General features: G+C 35.9%; 1 protein-coding gene across 5 annotated transcripts in view; it reads right to left on the bottom strand.

The window, feature by feature from the left end:
• The window catches only part of Rb1cc1 (RB1 inducible coiled-coil 1), a 74,626-nt gene that overhangs the window by 41,306 nt on the left and 16,919 nt on the right, over positions 1–16,401 (bottom strand). For 3 of the 5 annotated variants that reach the window (XM_005332310.4, XM_005332311.5, XM_013361533.4), the window contains exons 2-5: positions 7,549–7,657; positions 6,229–6,350; positions 3,652–3,778; positions 3,323–3,493 (exon numbers count right to left, since the gene is read on the bottom strand). In XM_005332310.4, the coding sequence (XP_005332367.1) occupies positions 3,323–3,493; positions 3,652–3,778; positions 6,229–6,299 (369 nt within the window). In that variant the 5' untranslated portion in view covers positions 6,300–6,350; positions 7,549–7,657. Of the gene's footprint in view, positions 1–2,630; positions 2,729–3,322; positions 3,494–3,651; positions 3,779–6,228; positions 6,351–7,548; positions 7,658–16,401 lie in introns of those variants that run through there. The other 2 variants (XM_040294056.2, XM_078017172.1) reach the window with 2 other exon arrangements.

Here is a 16,401-nt window from a genome sequence, read left to right as displayed (position 1 = left end):
TCATGTCAGATGCCTAGCATAGTTTATAGAGAAATGCAAATAAATGTGCACTGAACAATGTACAAAGCATATTCACAGCAAATTTAGTCACAGAAGTCCCAAATTTAAAACAATCTCACTATTGAACAGTAGTTAAATAAACTGTGAGGCGTCATTATTTGTATAATGGAATACTAGACAGCAATAAATATGTACTTAATAGTATGAATGAATCTCAGGAAGATAATGTTGAATAAAAGAAATCAGACATTAAAAAATGAAAAATTTATAGGATTCCAGCCTGTTGCATTGGTGACACCTCTAATCTCAGCTACTTGAGAAGCTTCGGCAGAAGGATCACAAGTTTGAGGCCAGCCTGGACTACTTAGAGAAACCCAATCTCAAAAACTAGAAAAGGCCAACGATGTAACTCAATTGCAAAGCACCCTGGGTTCAATCTGCAGTACTGCATTACCTCCCCCAAATAAATTATTCCATTTGCATAAAGTCCAATAAGAAGCAACAAATAGTTTAAAATGAGAGATTTGTTAAATATTTTATAGTTCATGTTTAATACTTAATTTATTGTTTCTATTATTTTATTTTAAATTTTGCTAGTTTAATGAAATTGTTATTCCTAGTTCTTCTATCTTCTTTTACAAGCCTCAAGAGAATTAGGTCTTCCTACCACTCTGATCCTTTACTCTTCCTACATCCATGCCCAGATGAAATCCTTTTTTTATTCTGGTACTGGATTGAACTCAGCGGCGCTTAACCACTTAGCCATATCCTTAGGCTTTTTATTTTTCATTTTCAGACAAGGTCTTGCTAAGTTACTTCAAGGCTCATTAAATTGCTGTATTCAGCTTTGAACTTTCTGTCTTCCCGTCTCAGCCTCCCGAGTCACTGGGATTACAGGCATGAACCACTGTGCCTGGGACAAATGAAATCTTTAGAATGCTTCTTTACATGCAACTCTGTACCAACAAATGTTGTCAGGAGATAGTTTATGTCTGTGTTTTGTACTGCCACAACTCTTCCATTTCAATAATTCTTTTTATGAAGTATCTTGCTATTCCCATTATTGTGTGTCCTGTGGAAAGGCTTTCATTAGACACTGATTTTTGGTACAAGATATCTCAGGTTTATCTTGTATTTTCCCTGCCCCAGATGTGCAATCAACTTCTTGAAGGAGTGATCTGTTGTAATTAGGAAATGGTATTTAGAATATGTGGCACTTGTATGTATCTGTACCACATGAATCTCAGATAGATAAGAAAGTATTTTAGTAGCAATGCCCCTCTTACTTGTCTTTTCTGTTTTAAGTTTTTCAGTTCAAAAATATTATGAATTGAGAAATCATGCCAGTTCCTATTTAAGGACTTCTGGATACATGAATATATTTCTGCCATTTTATCTTTTCTTTGTGTAATATTTTCTGGCTATTTCATGCCCTTGTTGACTTAAATTTTATTTGCTTTTTTCTCTAATCATTTGTCAATTATATATCCACCCATATTTCATACTACATATTTTCTAGCAGAATGCTGTATCCATATTTTTCAACCAAATAAGTCTAACGAATGCTACTGTCTTGCTAGGTGTGGTGGTGCATGCCTGTAATCCCAGCACCTTGGGAGGCTGAGACAAGAGGATTCAGTTCAAAGCTAGCCCCAGCAATTTAGCAAAGCCCTGAGAAACTCAGTGAGACCCAGTCTATAAATAAAATACAAAAAAGGGCTGGGGATGTGGTTCAGTGGTCCAGAGCTTAAATGCCCCCAAGTTCAATCCCCAATACCAAAGAGTGGGGGGAACAGGATTCTAATGTATAAATTCAGTTTAGAGAATAGTTTTTTTTTTTTTTAAACATACTCCCCAAAGTACTTTTGGACTCTTTTGTTTATTTGAACATATTTCAGAAAGATGAGATTATTTCCCTTTTTTATTGTACACTGTGTGGAAATAAGGTCATTTCACAAATGCATATACTACAACAAGTTTCTATCAGTTTTACTAACTAAAGCAAACATCTAGTAAATGTTACCAGTTTATTTTTACAAAAAAATTTTACAAATTTTACAAAAATTTTTTTATTATTAGTTGTTCAAAACATTACAAAGCTCTTGACATATCATATTTCATACATTTGATTCAAGCGGATTATGAACTCCCATTTTTACCCTATATACATACTGTAGATTCACATCGGTTACACATCCGCTTTTTTACCTACTGCCATACTAGTGTATGTTGTGTTCTGCTGCCTTTCCTGTCCTCTACTATCCCCCCTCCCCTCACCTTCCCTCCCCTCCCCTCCCCTCCCATCTTCTCTCCCTACCCCATCTACTGTAATTCATTTCTCTCTCGTTTTTTTTCCCTTTCTCCTCACTTCCTTAGTATTGTTATTTCATTGGTTTTAAAGCATTTTTTTCATATCTGAAAGTAAAATATGACTAACAGTTTGGAATAAATAACTTCACTGAAGGTAAATATCAAATTTAAAAGGAAAATCAATGACTGGTAAATACTCTCTAGAAACTTGCAAGTAGCAGTATAAAAGGTATATAATGGAAAGAATATCTTTTCTCTGGACACTAAACATGAAAAGTGAAAAAATAATTATAATTTTATCAGACTATGGTGACACATGCCTGTAATCCAGCAACTTGGGAGGCCGAGGCAAAAGGATCACAAGTCCAAGGCAAAAGGATCACAAGTCCAAGGTTAGCCTCAGCAACTCAGTGAGACCCTGTCTCAAAATAAAATAAAAGGGCTGGGGATGTAGCTCAGCAGTAATGCATCCCTGGCTTTAATCCCCAGTACATACCCCAACACCCGAAAAAAGGAACAAAAATCACTGCATTTTTAGAATTATTTGATGAGTTCTATCTATGTCTACTCTAACATAGGTACTTTATCAATTAAAGAATGTTCAAAAGAGAAGCTGAGAATGTGGCTCAGTAGTAAAGTGCTTGCCTAACATGAACAAGGCCCTAGGTTCAATCCTTAGTGCTCACTATCATCAAAAACAAAACAAACAAAATTAAAAAAATAAATATTCAATAACAGTTATCTGTATATCATTATTACCCAGGAGAGAAGTTGGCCAAATCAATTTCAGACAGTTTATACACTCATTCTCATGTACACTGACTAGTGACTGACTAGGGGCCTGAAAATTAACAAATAGATTAACCACAAAATACATTTTCATAAAACTTTGGTATTTTGCATGCTTGTCATCTAATTTAGACACTCTGTTCCTAAAAGCCTTCAAGTCTAAATAGCCATCAGTTAAATCTTCGTATTTGTTTAAAAATCTTTGTACTTGTTTGTATCTTACCACTGCAAGTTGTGTCCTTGAAGCAACAGTATGAAAAACTGCAGGCATCATAAGAGACTCTTCAACTTTTATTTCCATGTCATTTTCTGTTGAAAACGTCGTTTTAGGAATAGCAGGTGCACGGTCACATAAGATCATTTCTTTGTTAAAAAGAAAAATTGGATTTGTGTCCTATGTTTAAAAAAATGCATAAAATGTTACATATAGGGAACTTGCACACCACCCTCAATAAATGAAGCAAATAAACCTTACTTTTCAATAATGCGTCCCAGTTTCCTTCCTGATGTGAAGGTGGACTATCCTGGTACAAAAGGGCCTTGGATACCTACCGTCCCAGCGCTGTAGGTGCATACTCTTCGATCTGCAGCCATGCATTCTCCTCCATTGACCACAAGTACCTGATGCTGAATAGCAATCTTGTATTTGCTTTGAATGGCATGTTTAAGGTCTGCCACACTTCCATGAAAAAAAAAATTATATTTAATGAATGATTTTATCATTGAAGTATGACTTCATAAGTGTATGTGTGTATACATACACACACACACACACACACACACACTCGATTAATAAATTTCATTTAAAAACTTTCCCCAAAAAACAGTAGTTAAAATTCATAAGTTTACCAATTTCTTGAACTGGACTCCAAAATCAATTGGCTGATATTAAGTGAATAAATCATCCATTTTGTCTTAACAAAAAGTAAGTCTAAGAACTACAAATAGTAACCACATTATTTTCTATAACAGGGAGCTGTGTAAACATAGGAATATACTCAAATTGGCATCAGTTCTATTAAATTCCTCTGAACTCAAGAGTTGTGTTAAAATCTTCATATCACATTACATAAACTAAATGAAGCCTAAATCATAAAAAATTCCTTTCTTTCTTTCAAATAATTATTTTCTTTTAATTTCCTTTCTTTCTTTCAAATAATAATTAATAATTATTAAATACGGTACAGCTGCATTTTAAAAAAAATACACAAACCCATTAAAACTACTCTAAGATACCATCTCACTCCAATAAGAATGGCAGCCATTATGAAGTCAAACAACAATTAAGTGCTGGCGAGGATGGGGGGGCGGGGGGAAGAAGGTACACTCAGACATTGCTGGTGGGACTGCAAATTGGTGCAGCCAATTTGGAAAGCAGTATGGAGATTCCTTGGAAAGCTGGGAATGGAACCACAATTTGACCCAGCTATTCCCCTTCTCGGACTATACCCAAAAGACCTAAAAAGAGCATACTACAGGGACACAGCCACATCAATGTTTATAGCAGCACAATTCACAATAGCTAGAATGTGGAACCAACCTAGATGCCCCTCAATAGATGATTGGATTAAAATGTGGCATTTATACACAATGGAATATTACTCAGCACTAAAAAATAACAAGATTATGGCATTTGCAGGGAAATGGATGGCATTAGAGCAGATTATGCTAAGTGAAGTTAGCCAATCCATAAAAAACAAATGCCGAATGTCTTCTCTGATATAAGGAGGGTGACTCAAAATGGGATAGGGAGGAAGAGCATGAGAAGAAGACTACCACTAAATAGGGAAGAGAGGTGGGAGGGGAAAAGAGGGAGAAGGGGAGTTGCACGGAAGATGGAAGGAGAACCTCATTGTTATACAGAATATATATATATATGATATTGTGAAAAAAAAGAAGTGTGTCACATTAGATTGGATAGAGAGAAATGATGGGAGAGGAGGGGAGGAGTAGGGGGGATAGGAAGGGCAGCAGAATAGAACAGACATTATGTACATTCCATGTATGTATTATATGTCAAAATACATTCTGTCACGTATGACTAAAAAAAATAAAAATAAATCGTATGGCAAAAAAAAAAGAAAAGAAAATAACATAAACCCTATATAAAGCAAAGATTATTATTGATCAAACAACTTATAATGATTTCTGTATCAGTCATGTATGGGCAGTTTGTAGTCTCAGCAACTTGGTAGGCTGGGACTAGAAGACTGCATATGCCCAGGAGTTCGAGGCCAGCTTGGACAGCACACTGAGTGTGACCCGGGCTCAAAAGAAAGAAAGAAAGAAAAGCAATTTCAGTACCAGATTCATTTATTCTTCATTGCAATCAAGTCTTTGCTATTATGGCCCTTACAGAAATATAAGCAGGTTTGGAAATCTTTACTACTTCTGTTTCCTTCCTGATTTGGCCTCAGAATATATTATTCCTGCTCCGAAAACTCTCCTCATTTTTTTGTAAGCATAGGAGGGCATTCAGTCAAATACCTAAAACCGCTGCAAAGTTGGAAAATGATTACACAGGAACCACACTGATTTGACAACAAATTTTAAAACTTACTTTATTCTCTCTAAAACAAACCTATCAACTTTATTCACACAGGGGAATAAAAACCAATGACCTTTTTGTTCTTTCAACACTGACACAAAATCCTTTACAAAGCTAACAATAATTCTCTTAATGTCCTGTGAAACTGGTTAAAAGTACTTATAAAGATAGCATCTGAAATCAGATTGGTTGTGGTCAAATTTGTTTATTGTGAATAATATATTCATGCAAATAGAACAAAATGTGATTTTAAAGAATTTAGCATTTTAGAGAATGACAATTATATATATATATATATATATATATATATATATATAATACGTTCAGCAATCTGTATACGGGGTAAAGTTGGGAGTTCATAACCCACTTGAATCAAACTGTGAAAGATGATGTATTAAGAACTGTGTAATGTTTTGAACGACCAACAATAAAAAAAAATAATAAAAAAAAATAAAAGATTTCATAAGACTTACTATCTTGCTACTTATTTTAAAAAATGAATTTCTCAAATGAAAAGTTTTTAACTATTTGCATACAAACCAAAATGCAAAACTGAAAAGAATACATGAAATAGAACTCACGTTTGTACTGTGAGTTCAGTATCAAATGTTAGAGTAGTTCCAGTATTAACCAGAAACACATATAACTTCATGATGATTTCTCCGGATTCTGTGAGCTTGCACCTCACCCTCTGATATGGTTTCTAAAAGAAACAAAGAACAGTGATCCATTTTACAAACACAAGTACAAATACTTTAATCATTAAGACACAGCATAGTCTTACTATTTAAATAAAAATCAAAATATGTTTTCACGTCTACAATGATTACCTGGACAATTCAGTAAATTCTATGCTTAAAAATAAACAATGTAAGATTAGTGAAAAGGAAAGCCTAACTGTTCTACCTTGAAAAAGCTTGTTTTGGGAAAAAATAGGGTAAAAGTTAGAAAAACACTGACATATACATTTTACACTGTTTTCTACATTAAGAATAAGATATTCACCCAAGCAGGGTGGTGCTGCACACTTATAATTCCAGCCACTCCAGGGGCTTACGGCTGGCGTATCTCAAGTTACAGGCTAGCCTGGGCAAATTAAGCCAGACCCTGTATCATAATAAAAACAGATGGGGCTGGGGATGTTAGAACACTTGCCTACCATGTATGAGGACCTGGGTAAAATTACCAGGAAGGAAAGGAGAAAAGGAGGGGAGGGGAGAGAAGGAGAAGGGAGAAGACAAAGAAAATCTAGACAAACATCCCCAATAGTCCTTCTCCCACTAGTACTTCACCCTTAAAACAATTAAAAATAGATTAGACTTTAGGTTAAAGTTAATAATGAATAGGAATAGCCATTACTAGCAGGTTAGGGAAAATAAGTCCCTATTCTGTCCACCAGCTGCTTCTTAATCTGTGTTCCACCTTCACACTGAGCTGAAAATACTCCAAGAAATTCTGGACCCCAAAAACTAAAATTGAAAAACCAAAACCGAACCAAATAAAAACCCTCTGGCCTTAACCATTATGTCATTTTGTACAACAATACAAAGAGCACAGGTCTGGAAACCACAATACTTAAAATACTCTGACATTAACTTGTCCAAGTTACCTCATTTATAAAATAAAGCTTCCCCATGTATAAAAGAAATAGATTTCAAGATCTAGTAGTTTTATCAAATGGGAGGGAATAATACTATAGAATAATTAAGATGTTTAAATACAACTATAAATAATTTCTCAGAAATATGTAGGCACTCCCCCGTCCCAAACAGGCTCTTTCTGCAAGAACCTTAGAGTAAAATTATCAGCAGAAAAAAGCAAATAAGGCTTAAACTAGGGTTTCCAAAATCATTGTTTTAAATATATTATATAAAAAACTGAAGGTAAGAACAGTGACTTACCTACAGGCACTGAGAAAAGTACTACCACTCTTAAGCAGATTAAAACTGGCTTATGTTTCCTTTGCTTGATATTGGCAACTGAATGGCATTACTGGTTAAACTCAGAGAACTAGAAAAGAAAAAAATTGAGTTAATATAGAAACAAGTCAATATATAACAACATATGGTCCTTTTCTCTTTTTCCCTTTAAAAATTATCTTTTGTTAAAAGTATTCTCTACTTAGTCCTTTTTCCTACCTGCATATTCACTGAAACCACAACCATGACCATGATGCACATCACTCCATTCAAAGACAAACAAGTCAGCAATGAATTCTTCTAAATTGTTGTTTCTACAGTAATTTCTCAGTCATAAAAGTATAACGGTAGAGTATCCAGGCTATGGAGTCAGACAGCTTGAGTTTGGGCCTGGATCTGCAACCAGGTCAAGTTACTTAACTATTTTCAGTTTCCTCTTTTATAAAAAGGAATCAAAATACCTATCATAGACAACCTTTCAAGAAAGCACCAATTATCTGTGCCACTTACACTTACTTCCTGGTATCTACTAGAGTAAAATTTCTTCCTGATCAAGTGTAGGCTGCACCTCTAATCTAGTTCTAATCAATAAAAACAGCAAAAGTGATAGGAAGTCATAATCTTAAGTAACAGTCACAGACAGACATAACTTCCATTTTATCAGTTGGCTCTCTCCTTGCCAGCTTCGTTAAGTAAGTGGCCATATGGACAGTTACACTTGGTAAGAAACTCAAGGTGACCTCTGCTCAACAGCCAGCAAGAAGCTAAGAACCTCAGTCTGACAATCTTCAAGGAACCGATCTTGACAAAACTACAAGGCTGTAAGCAGATCCTTTCCAGGTTCAACCTCACAAGACAGCAGACCTGGATAGAACCTTGATGACAGTTTCGTGAGAGACCTTGAAGCAGATGATCCAACCACTCCATGCCCAGAATCTGTGCAACAACACATTCATGTTGTTTTAAAGAGCCAGGGTATGATAATTTCTTACTTAGCAACAGATAATATAGTTCACCATCATTAGAGGGCTATTACAAGGATATGAAAGAAAAATTTTCATGAGAGAATGGCGTTTGGCCAACTAAGCCAACTCAATGATGTTTGAATAGGATCTTAGACCTTTTTAAAGCGCACTTACTCACAGCTATAGATACCACCATGAATGACTGCTGACTGAGCCTACTTCTCTCCATTTTACAATCATCCATCTAACCCCTCTAAACTCAACAAATCCAAATTAGTTTTCTATATACATTTCTTCAATATTGTTACTTCTAAAACTGTACTCCTTATTTTCTCTGTTCCCTGTACTCTGGCTTTTCATTTCTCTCTGTTGATCCAATCTACAATTATCATCACATCACCCTAACTCTGTCATAGAAACATCAGCAAATCTGTCTTGTCAAATCTAATATTTTCCAACAGCTTCTCAACCTGCTCCATATCTCAATCCCTAGTCTACCATCTTCCTTCAAAGAGATCATACTAAATGCTAGGCAAAATCAAGTTTTTCTGCTATTTAAATCTCAAAATTATATTGATTTGTATGGTACCAGGTATCATTTTGTTAATGTTTACTACTGCCTAGGAAACTATATGATTTCTTAAAGGAAATGTTTTCACTTGATCCTCACAATAAAAAAAGTCCTGTAATATAGATAAGCATCATCATTTTATGCTAAGGAAACTAAGAATTAAGGAGTTAGTATCACTGGTTATGACTCTTGTTATTATTCAAATCTGGGCAAACTGCTGTTTCTTGCCTTAAACCATCAGGATAACATCCAAGCCAACAAACAATATGGCTTCTTACTCTCCCCCCCACAATTTCCCACCCTCTTCCTTCCATCATTTCCCAACTTTTTCAATCCTAAATACCAGACTGCTTAAAACCCCATAATAAAACAGTTGCAAAAAGTCTGAGCCTTTTTGAGGGCACTACTTCCTGCTTAGAATTCTCCCTCCCTTATTATCATCCTCTCTTCCAATCCTACGCTCACATTTTCTTTCATATGGAACTAATCACTTCATTAGCTGTGCTAGGTACTCTATATGTGTGTCTATGCTTGCATACACATCAAAAAAACTATGCATTCCTTGGTACTGGCTCTTATACTTTATAATAAATGAATAATCCAATACTAGCAAAGACATTCTACATCCCTAGTAGCATGTGTGTGACATCTACTCCAGGATTTCTTCAGTTTGTTCTTTAAGGAAAATCTTTAGATTTCAGAATATCATCATCTATATGATAACAGTAAGGCTCTACCTCATCCATCACCAACACATGTTGTCCGCCATTACTATTTATGGGTAATGTAGGGACTCTACAAATACAACCCCCAGGGTTTGGGCTGACATAAACACATAATACAGTTCTACCTAAGAGAGACTAAAATTTATTTTCTATCATAATATAGAGTCGTACCAAATCTTTTAATTAAAGAAAGAATGTAACTAGGAAGCCAAGAAATTAAATTGACAAGTGGTTGGCAGAGCTTTCAAGTACAGAACTGGGTTCCTGAGTTTAAGATGAACAAGGTTCCCTAGTAATTCCTATAGACCATTATGTGTGTGAAAGAAAAACACTTTAAATTGCTAAAATTCCAGGCACAGTGGCAGATTCCCGTAATCCAAATTACTTGGGAGGCAGAAGGAAGAGTCCAAGTCAGCCTAAGCAATTTAGCAAGACCTGTCTCAAAAACAAAACAAACAAACAAACAAAAAACAAAAAACAGGGCTGGGCATTAACTCAGAGGTTTGCTTGGCATGTGTAAGGTTTGATCCCTGTACAACAACCATAACAAAAATTTTAAAAATTTTCAGGACTTCACACCGCAGTATTATTATGTTTATTCTGGCTCATGTAATTACTTTTTCTTCATTTAATCGTGTTTTGCATTATTACAAATGCTTCATAATCATCAACATTAGGGCTGGGGATGTGGCTCAAGTGGTAGCGCGCTTGCCTGGCATGGGTGCGGCCCCGGTTCGAACCTCAGCACCACATACAAACAAAGATGTTGTGTTTGCCCACCGAGAACTAAAATAAATAAATATTTAAAAAAAAATCATCAACATTAATAAAGGCTGAAAAAGCATTTCGACTTGTGAATTCACCATAACTTATTTTCTCCCTTGCTCCCTGGTTTTAGTCTGGTTGCATAAAAAAAATCATTCTAATATTTCAAAATCATTCCAATATTTCAATTTTGTATGCTACTAAAGCGCTTCTCTTTAACAATTTGTACTCCTCCCTCAATATACCAAACAGTAAACCAGAAACAAGGCCACTATATCCTTGCTAGTGCAGTATTATTATTATTAGTAGTAGTAATATGTAGTACCAGTGCTAATTCTAGTACTGGTGATTGAGCCCAGGAGTGCTTAATCATTGAGCCACATCCCCAGCCCTTTTTACTTTTGATTTAAAGGGGTCCTGCTAAGCTTCTGAGGCTGGCATTGAATGTATGATCCTTCTGCCTCAGCCTACCAAGTTATAGGATTACAGGCATGCAGCCCCCATGCCCAGCCCAGTGTTGTATTTTTAAATGCTTGCCAAGAATACTTCACAATTTTATAACTGCATGATATCTTTGACTAGTAATGAATTTGTTGTTCATTTACAGATCATTATGTGCCAGACACTAGCTAGACATGAAATGTAGCAGTGAACAAGATAACACAGTCCCAAAACTACTATAAACCTCAATCACTAGAATAACTCCATCTTATAGTGCCAGCTTAAAGATTAGGCAAGATTATGCATGCACAAACACATGTAAGACACATAATGCCTAAGAAAAACTCAACTAATGTACTCAGATTTTATATACACAAGTGCCAGGCATTTGTCCTTCAGCTCATTTCTTACAGATCCTAAGAGATTTTAACAACAGTATCAGTGCAACTCCTGACCTACTCTGATACAACATCCCATGTATTTATCCATTGTTTACAGCCTATAAAATCTGGCAGCTTTAATCAGAAGCTCCCATGTAAATCTTCACTTTTACATACTCATTAACTGCTAGCTACTATCAAAGACCTCACAAGAAAAGCACAAAAAAAACAGAAGTACATGGTAAGATCAGGTACCACTTCTCCAAGGGTCTACCTGCACTGTAATTCTGTAAGTCAATGTAAGATTCATGATTTTCACATCCACAAATGCTCTTTATTTATTCCACATATCTAAGTACATAGCATATAAAATTAATAATCATTGTTAACACTTGTTATTCATTATATACCAGTCACTACAATGAATAGTTTTATATGCATTACCTCATATACACAAGACATTATTTCTGTTTCCATTTGCAGATGAGGAAAAAGATTCAGAAGTTATTCAACCCGCCTAAGGGCAGAAACTTAGTAAATAAAAAATCTAGGGGCTTTAACTCAGGAGAGTTTGCTATATTCGTTCAATAAAAACAACACTTGAGAACCTAGTATGCAGTAGGCATTTTTTAGTTTTGTAAACATTAGTAAAACTTTCTACTTTTGTAAAGTCTAATAGTTAGAAACATAAAAATTTTCCATGTATACACACATAAACATCTACTCTCAGGAAATGTTATTTAAAAACATTTATTTTTAAGTACAAAAAAATTAAAGTCCAAAATATGTGTCTTCTACTTTACTGTCTTTTATTCTTTAGACATAATGATATTGCTGGCATAGCAATAGCTACCACAAATTAGAAACGTGAAGGAAAGACTACATGGAGTATACAGCTGCTTCACAACTATTGCTGTGAGAATGATTAGTCTTATTCATTATTCAAAAGACAAAATTGCAGCGCAAAGAAATTCAGTTATTTCCCCAAAGTCACATAGTAAGAACTATGGACCAAAATCCATTGGCTAGATCAAGATGAAGAAAACAACATAAATGTACTATATTATAATCCCTTACACGCGATGTATTACATTCTATGCCTTAGCAATTTTCTGTTCCTTTAGAAATCCTTTTTGTCCCCAATTTTATCCCTCAATCATTTTTAAATACCAATTTTTCTAAAGCAAAATTAAAAAACCTTCTAACATAGTAGGAGTGGGATGGCATGACACTTGGAAATATGACAAGGTACAGTCTGACTGTAAGTCATCATCAAGAAATGAAATGGACCTGAGTTCTGAAAAAATAAGATTTCCATGGGTCCATAATTAAGAAGTGATTCTTGGCATGAGAGACTAAAATTATTATTAATTGGTTGTCCTGAAAATGTGAAATTCTGGGAGATTCTCTAGAATGTATATACTAAGCCATCATTATCAAAAGAAATAACAGAGGGACTGGAATACAGGTCAATGATAGAGTACTTTACCTGGCATGCATAAGACCCTGGGTTTGATGCCCAGTATCACACAAAAAATTTTTTTTTAAAAAAAAAAGGAAGAAAAGAAAAAGAAGAAGAAAGAAATATACAAGGACTGGGATGTGGCTCAGAGGTAGAATGATTGTCTACCATGTAATGAACACCCTAGGTTCAATCCCTAGCACTTCAATAATAATGATGATGATAACAATAATAAGGAACCCTAGAGAATGGGGTTGAGGGTGAAACTGACCAGGGTCTCCCCTTTGTATCCTACTCCCAGTGCTACCTACTTCTCTCCAGGGCATACACTGACACCACCTACATATAAGTGACTCCACTGCTACTGTCAGCAACTGAAAGGTGGCAAAGACTAGAATTTGAGCCCCCAAGTGGAAGACCCAATAGGCTACCTGGCCTCACACCAGGCTTTTCGGGAGAAGGGTGATTCTGTATCTGGAAGCCTCTGGGCAAAAAGTAAAACAGTAGTCCATTTTCTGTTACTATAATGAAATACTTGAGGCTGGGTACTTTATAAAGAAGAGGGCATGACACTGGCATCAGTTTGGCTCTGCTAAAGGCCTCATGGTGGCTGGCACAAAATGTGACAGGAGAGATTAAATAGAAGGACAGAAAGCCAGAGCAAGGGGAGGAGTCACATTTATTATATCTCAAGACAACAGTAAGAATTATCTTAATCTTTCCCAGGGGTAGCATCCCCAATTGCCTATTGCTAGTCCACAACTTAAAGGTTCCATCTCCTTAAACACACCATACTGAGGACCAAGCCTCCAACACTTGAGCTTTTGGGAGATACATTCAAAATCATATCCAAACTGCAGCATCCTAGAATCACAGATTGCCAGGTCCATCCTCCTCAGGGAAAAGTCTCCAACTACTGACAATTGAGCACAAAGCATGGACCATCCCAAACAAATGGGACAGAACAGGCTTTTCCCCTCATTATTCAGCCTCAGTTTTGCCTGTTGGCCAGCAAAGCCTAAAATACTTATCTGGTCCTTCACAGAGAAAGTATGCAAACTCCTGCTCTAAAACTTGAGCACCAGCGGCCATTCACAAGAGCTGCATAAGTATCAGTTACTACCAGGCATCTCACAGTCAAGAACTGAAGGTCCTGTAAACCCAACACATCTGCAACAATAATGGCAAATGCAAGTGACAGCAACAATAGCAACAGGACCAATTTCCTGTTTTTTTTTTTTAAAAAACAGATGGTAGATTCAAGAGTGATCACAGAAATAACTAGTTCTTACTTGTATGGAAAGGAGAAAGGAAAGAGAATAATAAAGGGAAATTGTTTCTATTGGCCATTCCTATCTCCTCAAAACTGATAATCATTTATGATAACATTGTCATATCTCATTAAGTATTGTAAGTCTCCCCACCCTTTATTTGGTGCTGAGGATTGAACAGGGATGGTTAACACTGAGCTACATACCCAGTCATTTATTTTTTAGTTGGACACAATATCTTTATTTATTTATTTTTATGTAGTGCTGAGGACTGAACCCAGGGCCTCATATGTGCTAAGCGAGGGCTCTACTGCTGAGCCACAACCCCAGCCCCCCCAGTCTTTTATTATTTATTATTTTATAACAGTGTCTTCCTAAGTTGCTTACAGTCTTGTTAATTGCTGAAGCTGGCCTTGAACTTGTGAATCTTCTTGCTTTAACTTCCTGAGCTGCTGGGATTACAGGCATGTGCTATCATGCCCAGTTCTAATGAATTAGTAAGACTGTCAAGAAGCACCAAAAGAGTGGCTTGGGTGGCCTTGTAGGGTCATGGAGTTGTGTGTTGCCTGGCAACAAGGGTGTCATTCCATAGACTATGGAGTGAGTGCCATTCTTTAGAACTGGACAGTGCAAAGTCCACATGGCACATGTGACAAGCTCAAGAGTAGCATTGTTCCAGTTTTGGTACACCCACACATTGACCTGATTTATTTATATTTATATATATATATATATATATATATATATATATATATATATATATATACACACACATACACACAATAATAAAGATTAAAAACTGTAAAATACTTTGGAAACATTAGTATAAGCAAAGAATTTCTCCTTTCATAATATATATTTCCATTTGTCCACTTGGAGGGGGGACAACCATTGAGCTAAAAATATCCACAGAATTTAGTATAAGTAAGATTTAACCTTATCCTAAACAGAATATATCCTTTGCCCTTGGTAACAGTGAGGTAATCTCTAGGTCCTTGGTATGTCCTGTCTGATAGGATTCCTTGTTTGCCTGGAGGCTTCAAGCTACCCAACAGTACAACAATGTAATTTATAATGGGGCTTTCTGACTACCATAGGAACTGGAGACTGAAGACATTAGTTGGAAGTCCAGGTGGGGCTAGAAGTTCAGGCAAGTATACATTATATAACTAAGCCTGAATAAAAACTCTGGACAAAGACTCAGGTGAAATTTTTGTAATTAGCACAGTGTCACACACTAGGGCAAGGAGGTTACACTATTTGTGACTCCAATAGAAAAGATAACCAGGTCTCAGTTTGGACTCCTTCCAGATTCTGCCCTCTGCATATCTTACTTCACTTGTCTTTAACTTCTACTCTTTTGTTTTAATTTAATAATTTTTGGGGGGGAGGGTTATTGGGGATTGAATCACTGGTTACTGGGTGCTTAATCACTGAGTCACATCCCCACCCCTTTTTATATTTGATTTTGAGACAGGGTCTTGCTAATTTGCTTAGGACCTTGCTAAATTGCTGAGGCTGGCCTTGAACCTGCAATCCTCCTGCCTTAGCCTCCTGAGCTATTGGGATTATAAGGTGTATGCCATCACACCTGGCAAAACTTTTAATTTTAAGTAGTATTTTCCTAAATTCTGTGAGCTGTTTCATATTAACTGTAATTCTCCAACCTGAGGAATTCTACAACATGAGGTTGATCATGAGGACCTAGCTGGTCTAAATGAGGGTAGTCTTGTGGAGACTATCAAATCACTGAATACCCATATTGTGGTTTCTAAAAGGAACATTTGGAACAATTACAAATAACTGAATAGCATCCTAGCTTCCGATTATAAATTCATGTGTTCATAATAGTACTCAAAAAAATAAAATAAAATAAAAAGCCTCAGTGAGCTAGGTTTAGAATCTATTATAAAACCTGGGGAAAAGGCAAGAAACTAAGCACTTATTTTGTCTTCTTTACATGAAATGTACTTCAGGATAACCAAATCATAGAGGAAAAGTACATTTATATTTGAAAAATTCCAGCTAACAGTTAGATGAAATACAGAAGATGATCATTTGCAATGAAATAATGGATCTAAGCATTAGTAGATGTTAAAAGATTTAGGAGAAATATACCAGATACATTTATAACAAATAAATTAGGCTAACATGTGCACAAACTGATCACTTGTGTCTCCACTCAAAGTAAGGCACTCTGACAATTATCTCCTTAAGTGATTCAACTGGACATAGTCCATCTGTTCCCCTCCACC

Source organism: Ictidomys tridecemlineatus, chromosome 7 (assembly GCF_052094955.1).
Source record: "Ictidomys tridecemlineatus isolate mIctTri1 chromosome 7, mIctTri1.hap1, whole genome shotgun sequence".
NCBI lineage: Eukaryota > Metazoa > Chordata > Mammalia > Rodentia > Sciuridae > Ictidomys > Ictidomys tridecemlineatus.
The sequence above is the reverse complement of the archived record's forward strand: the minus strand, read 5'-3'. Positions and strand labels throughout refer to the sequence as shown.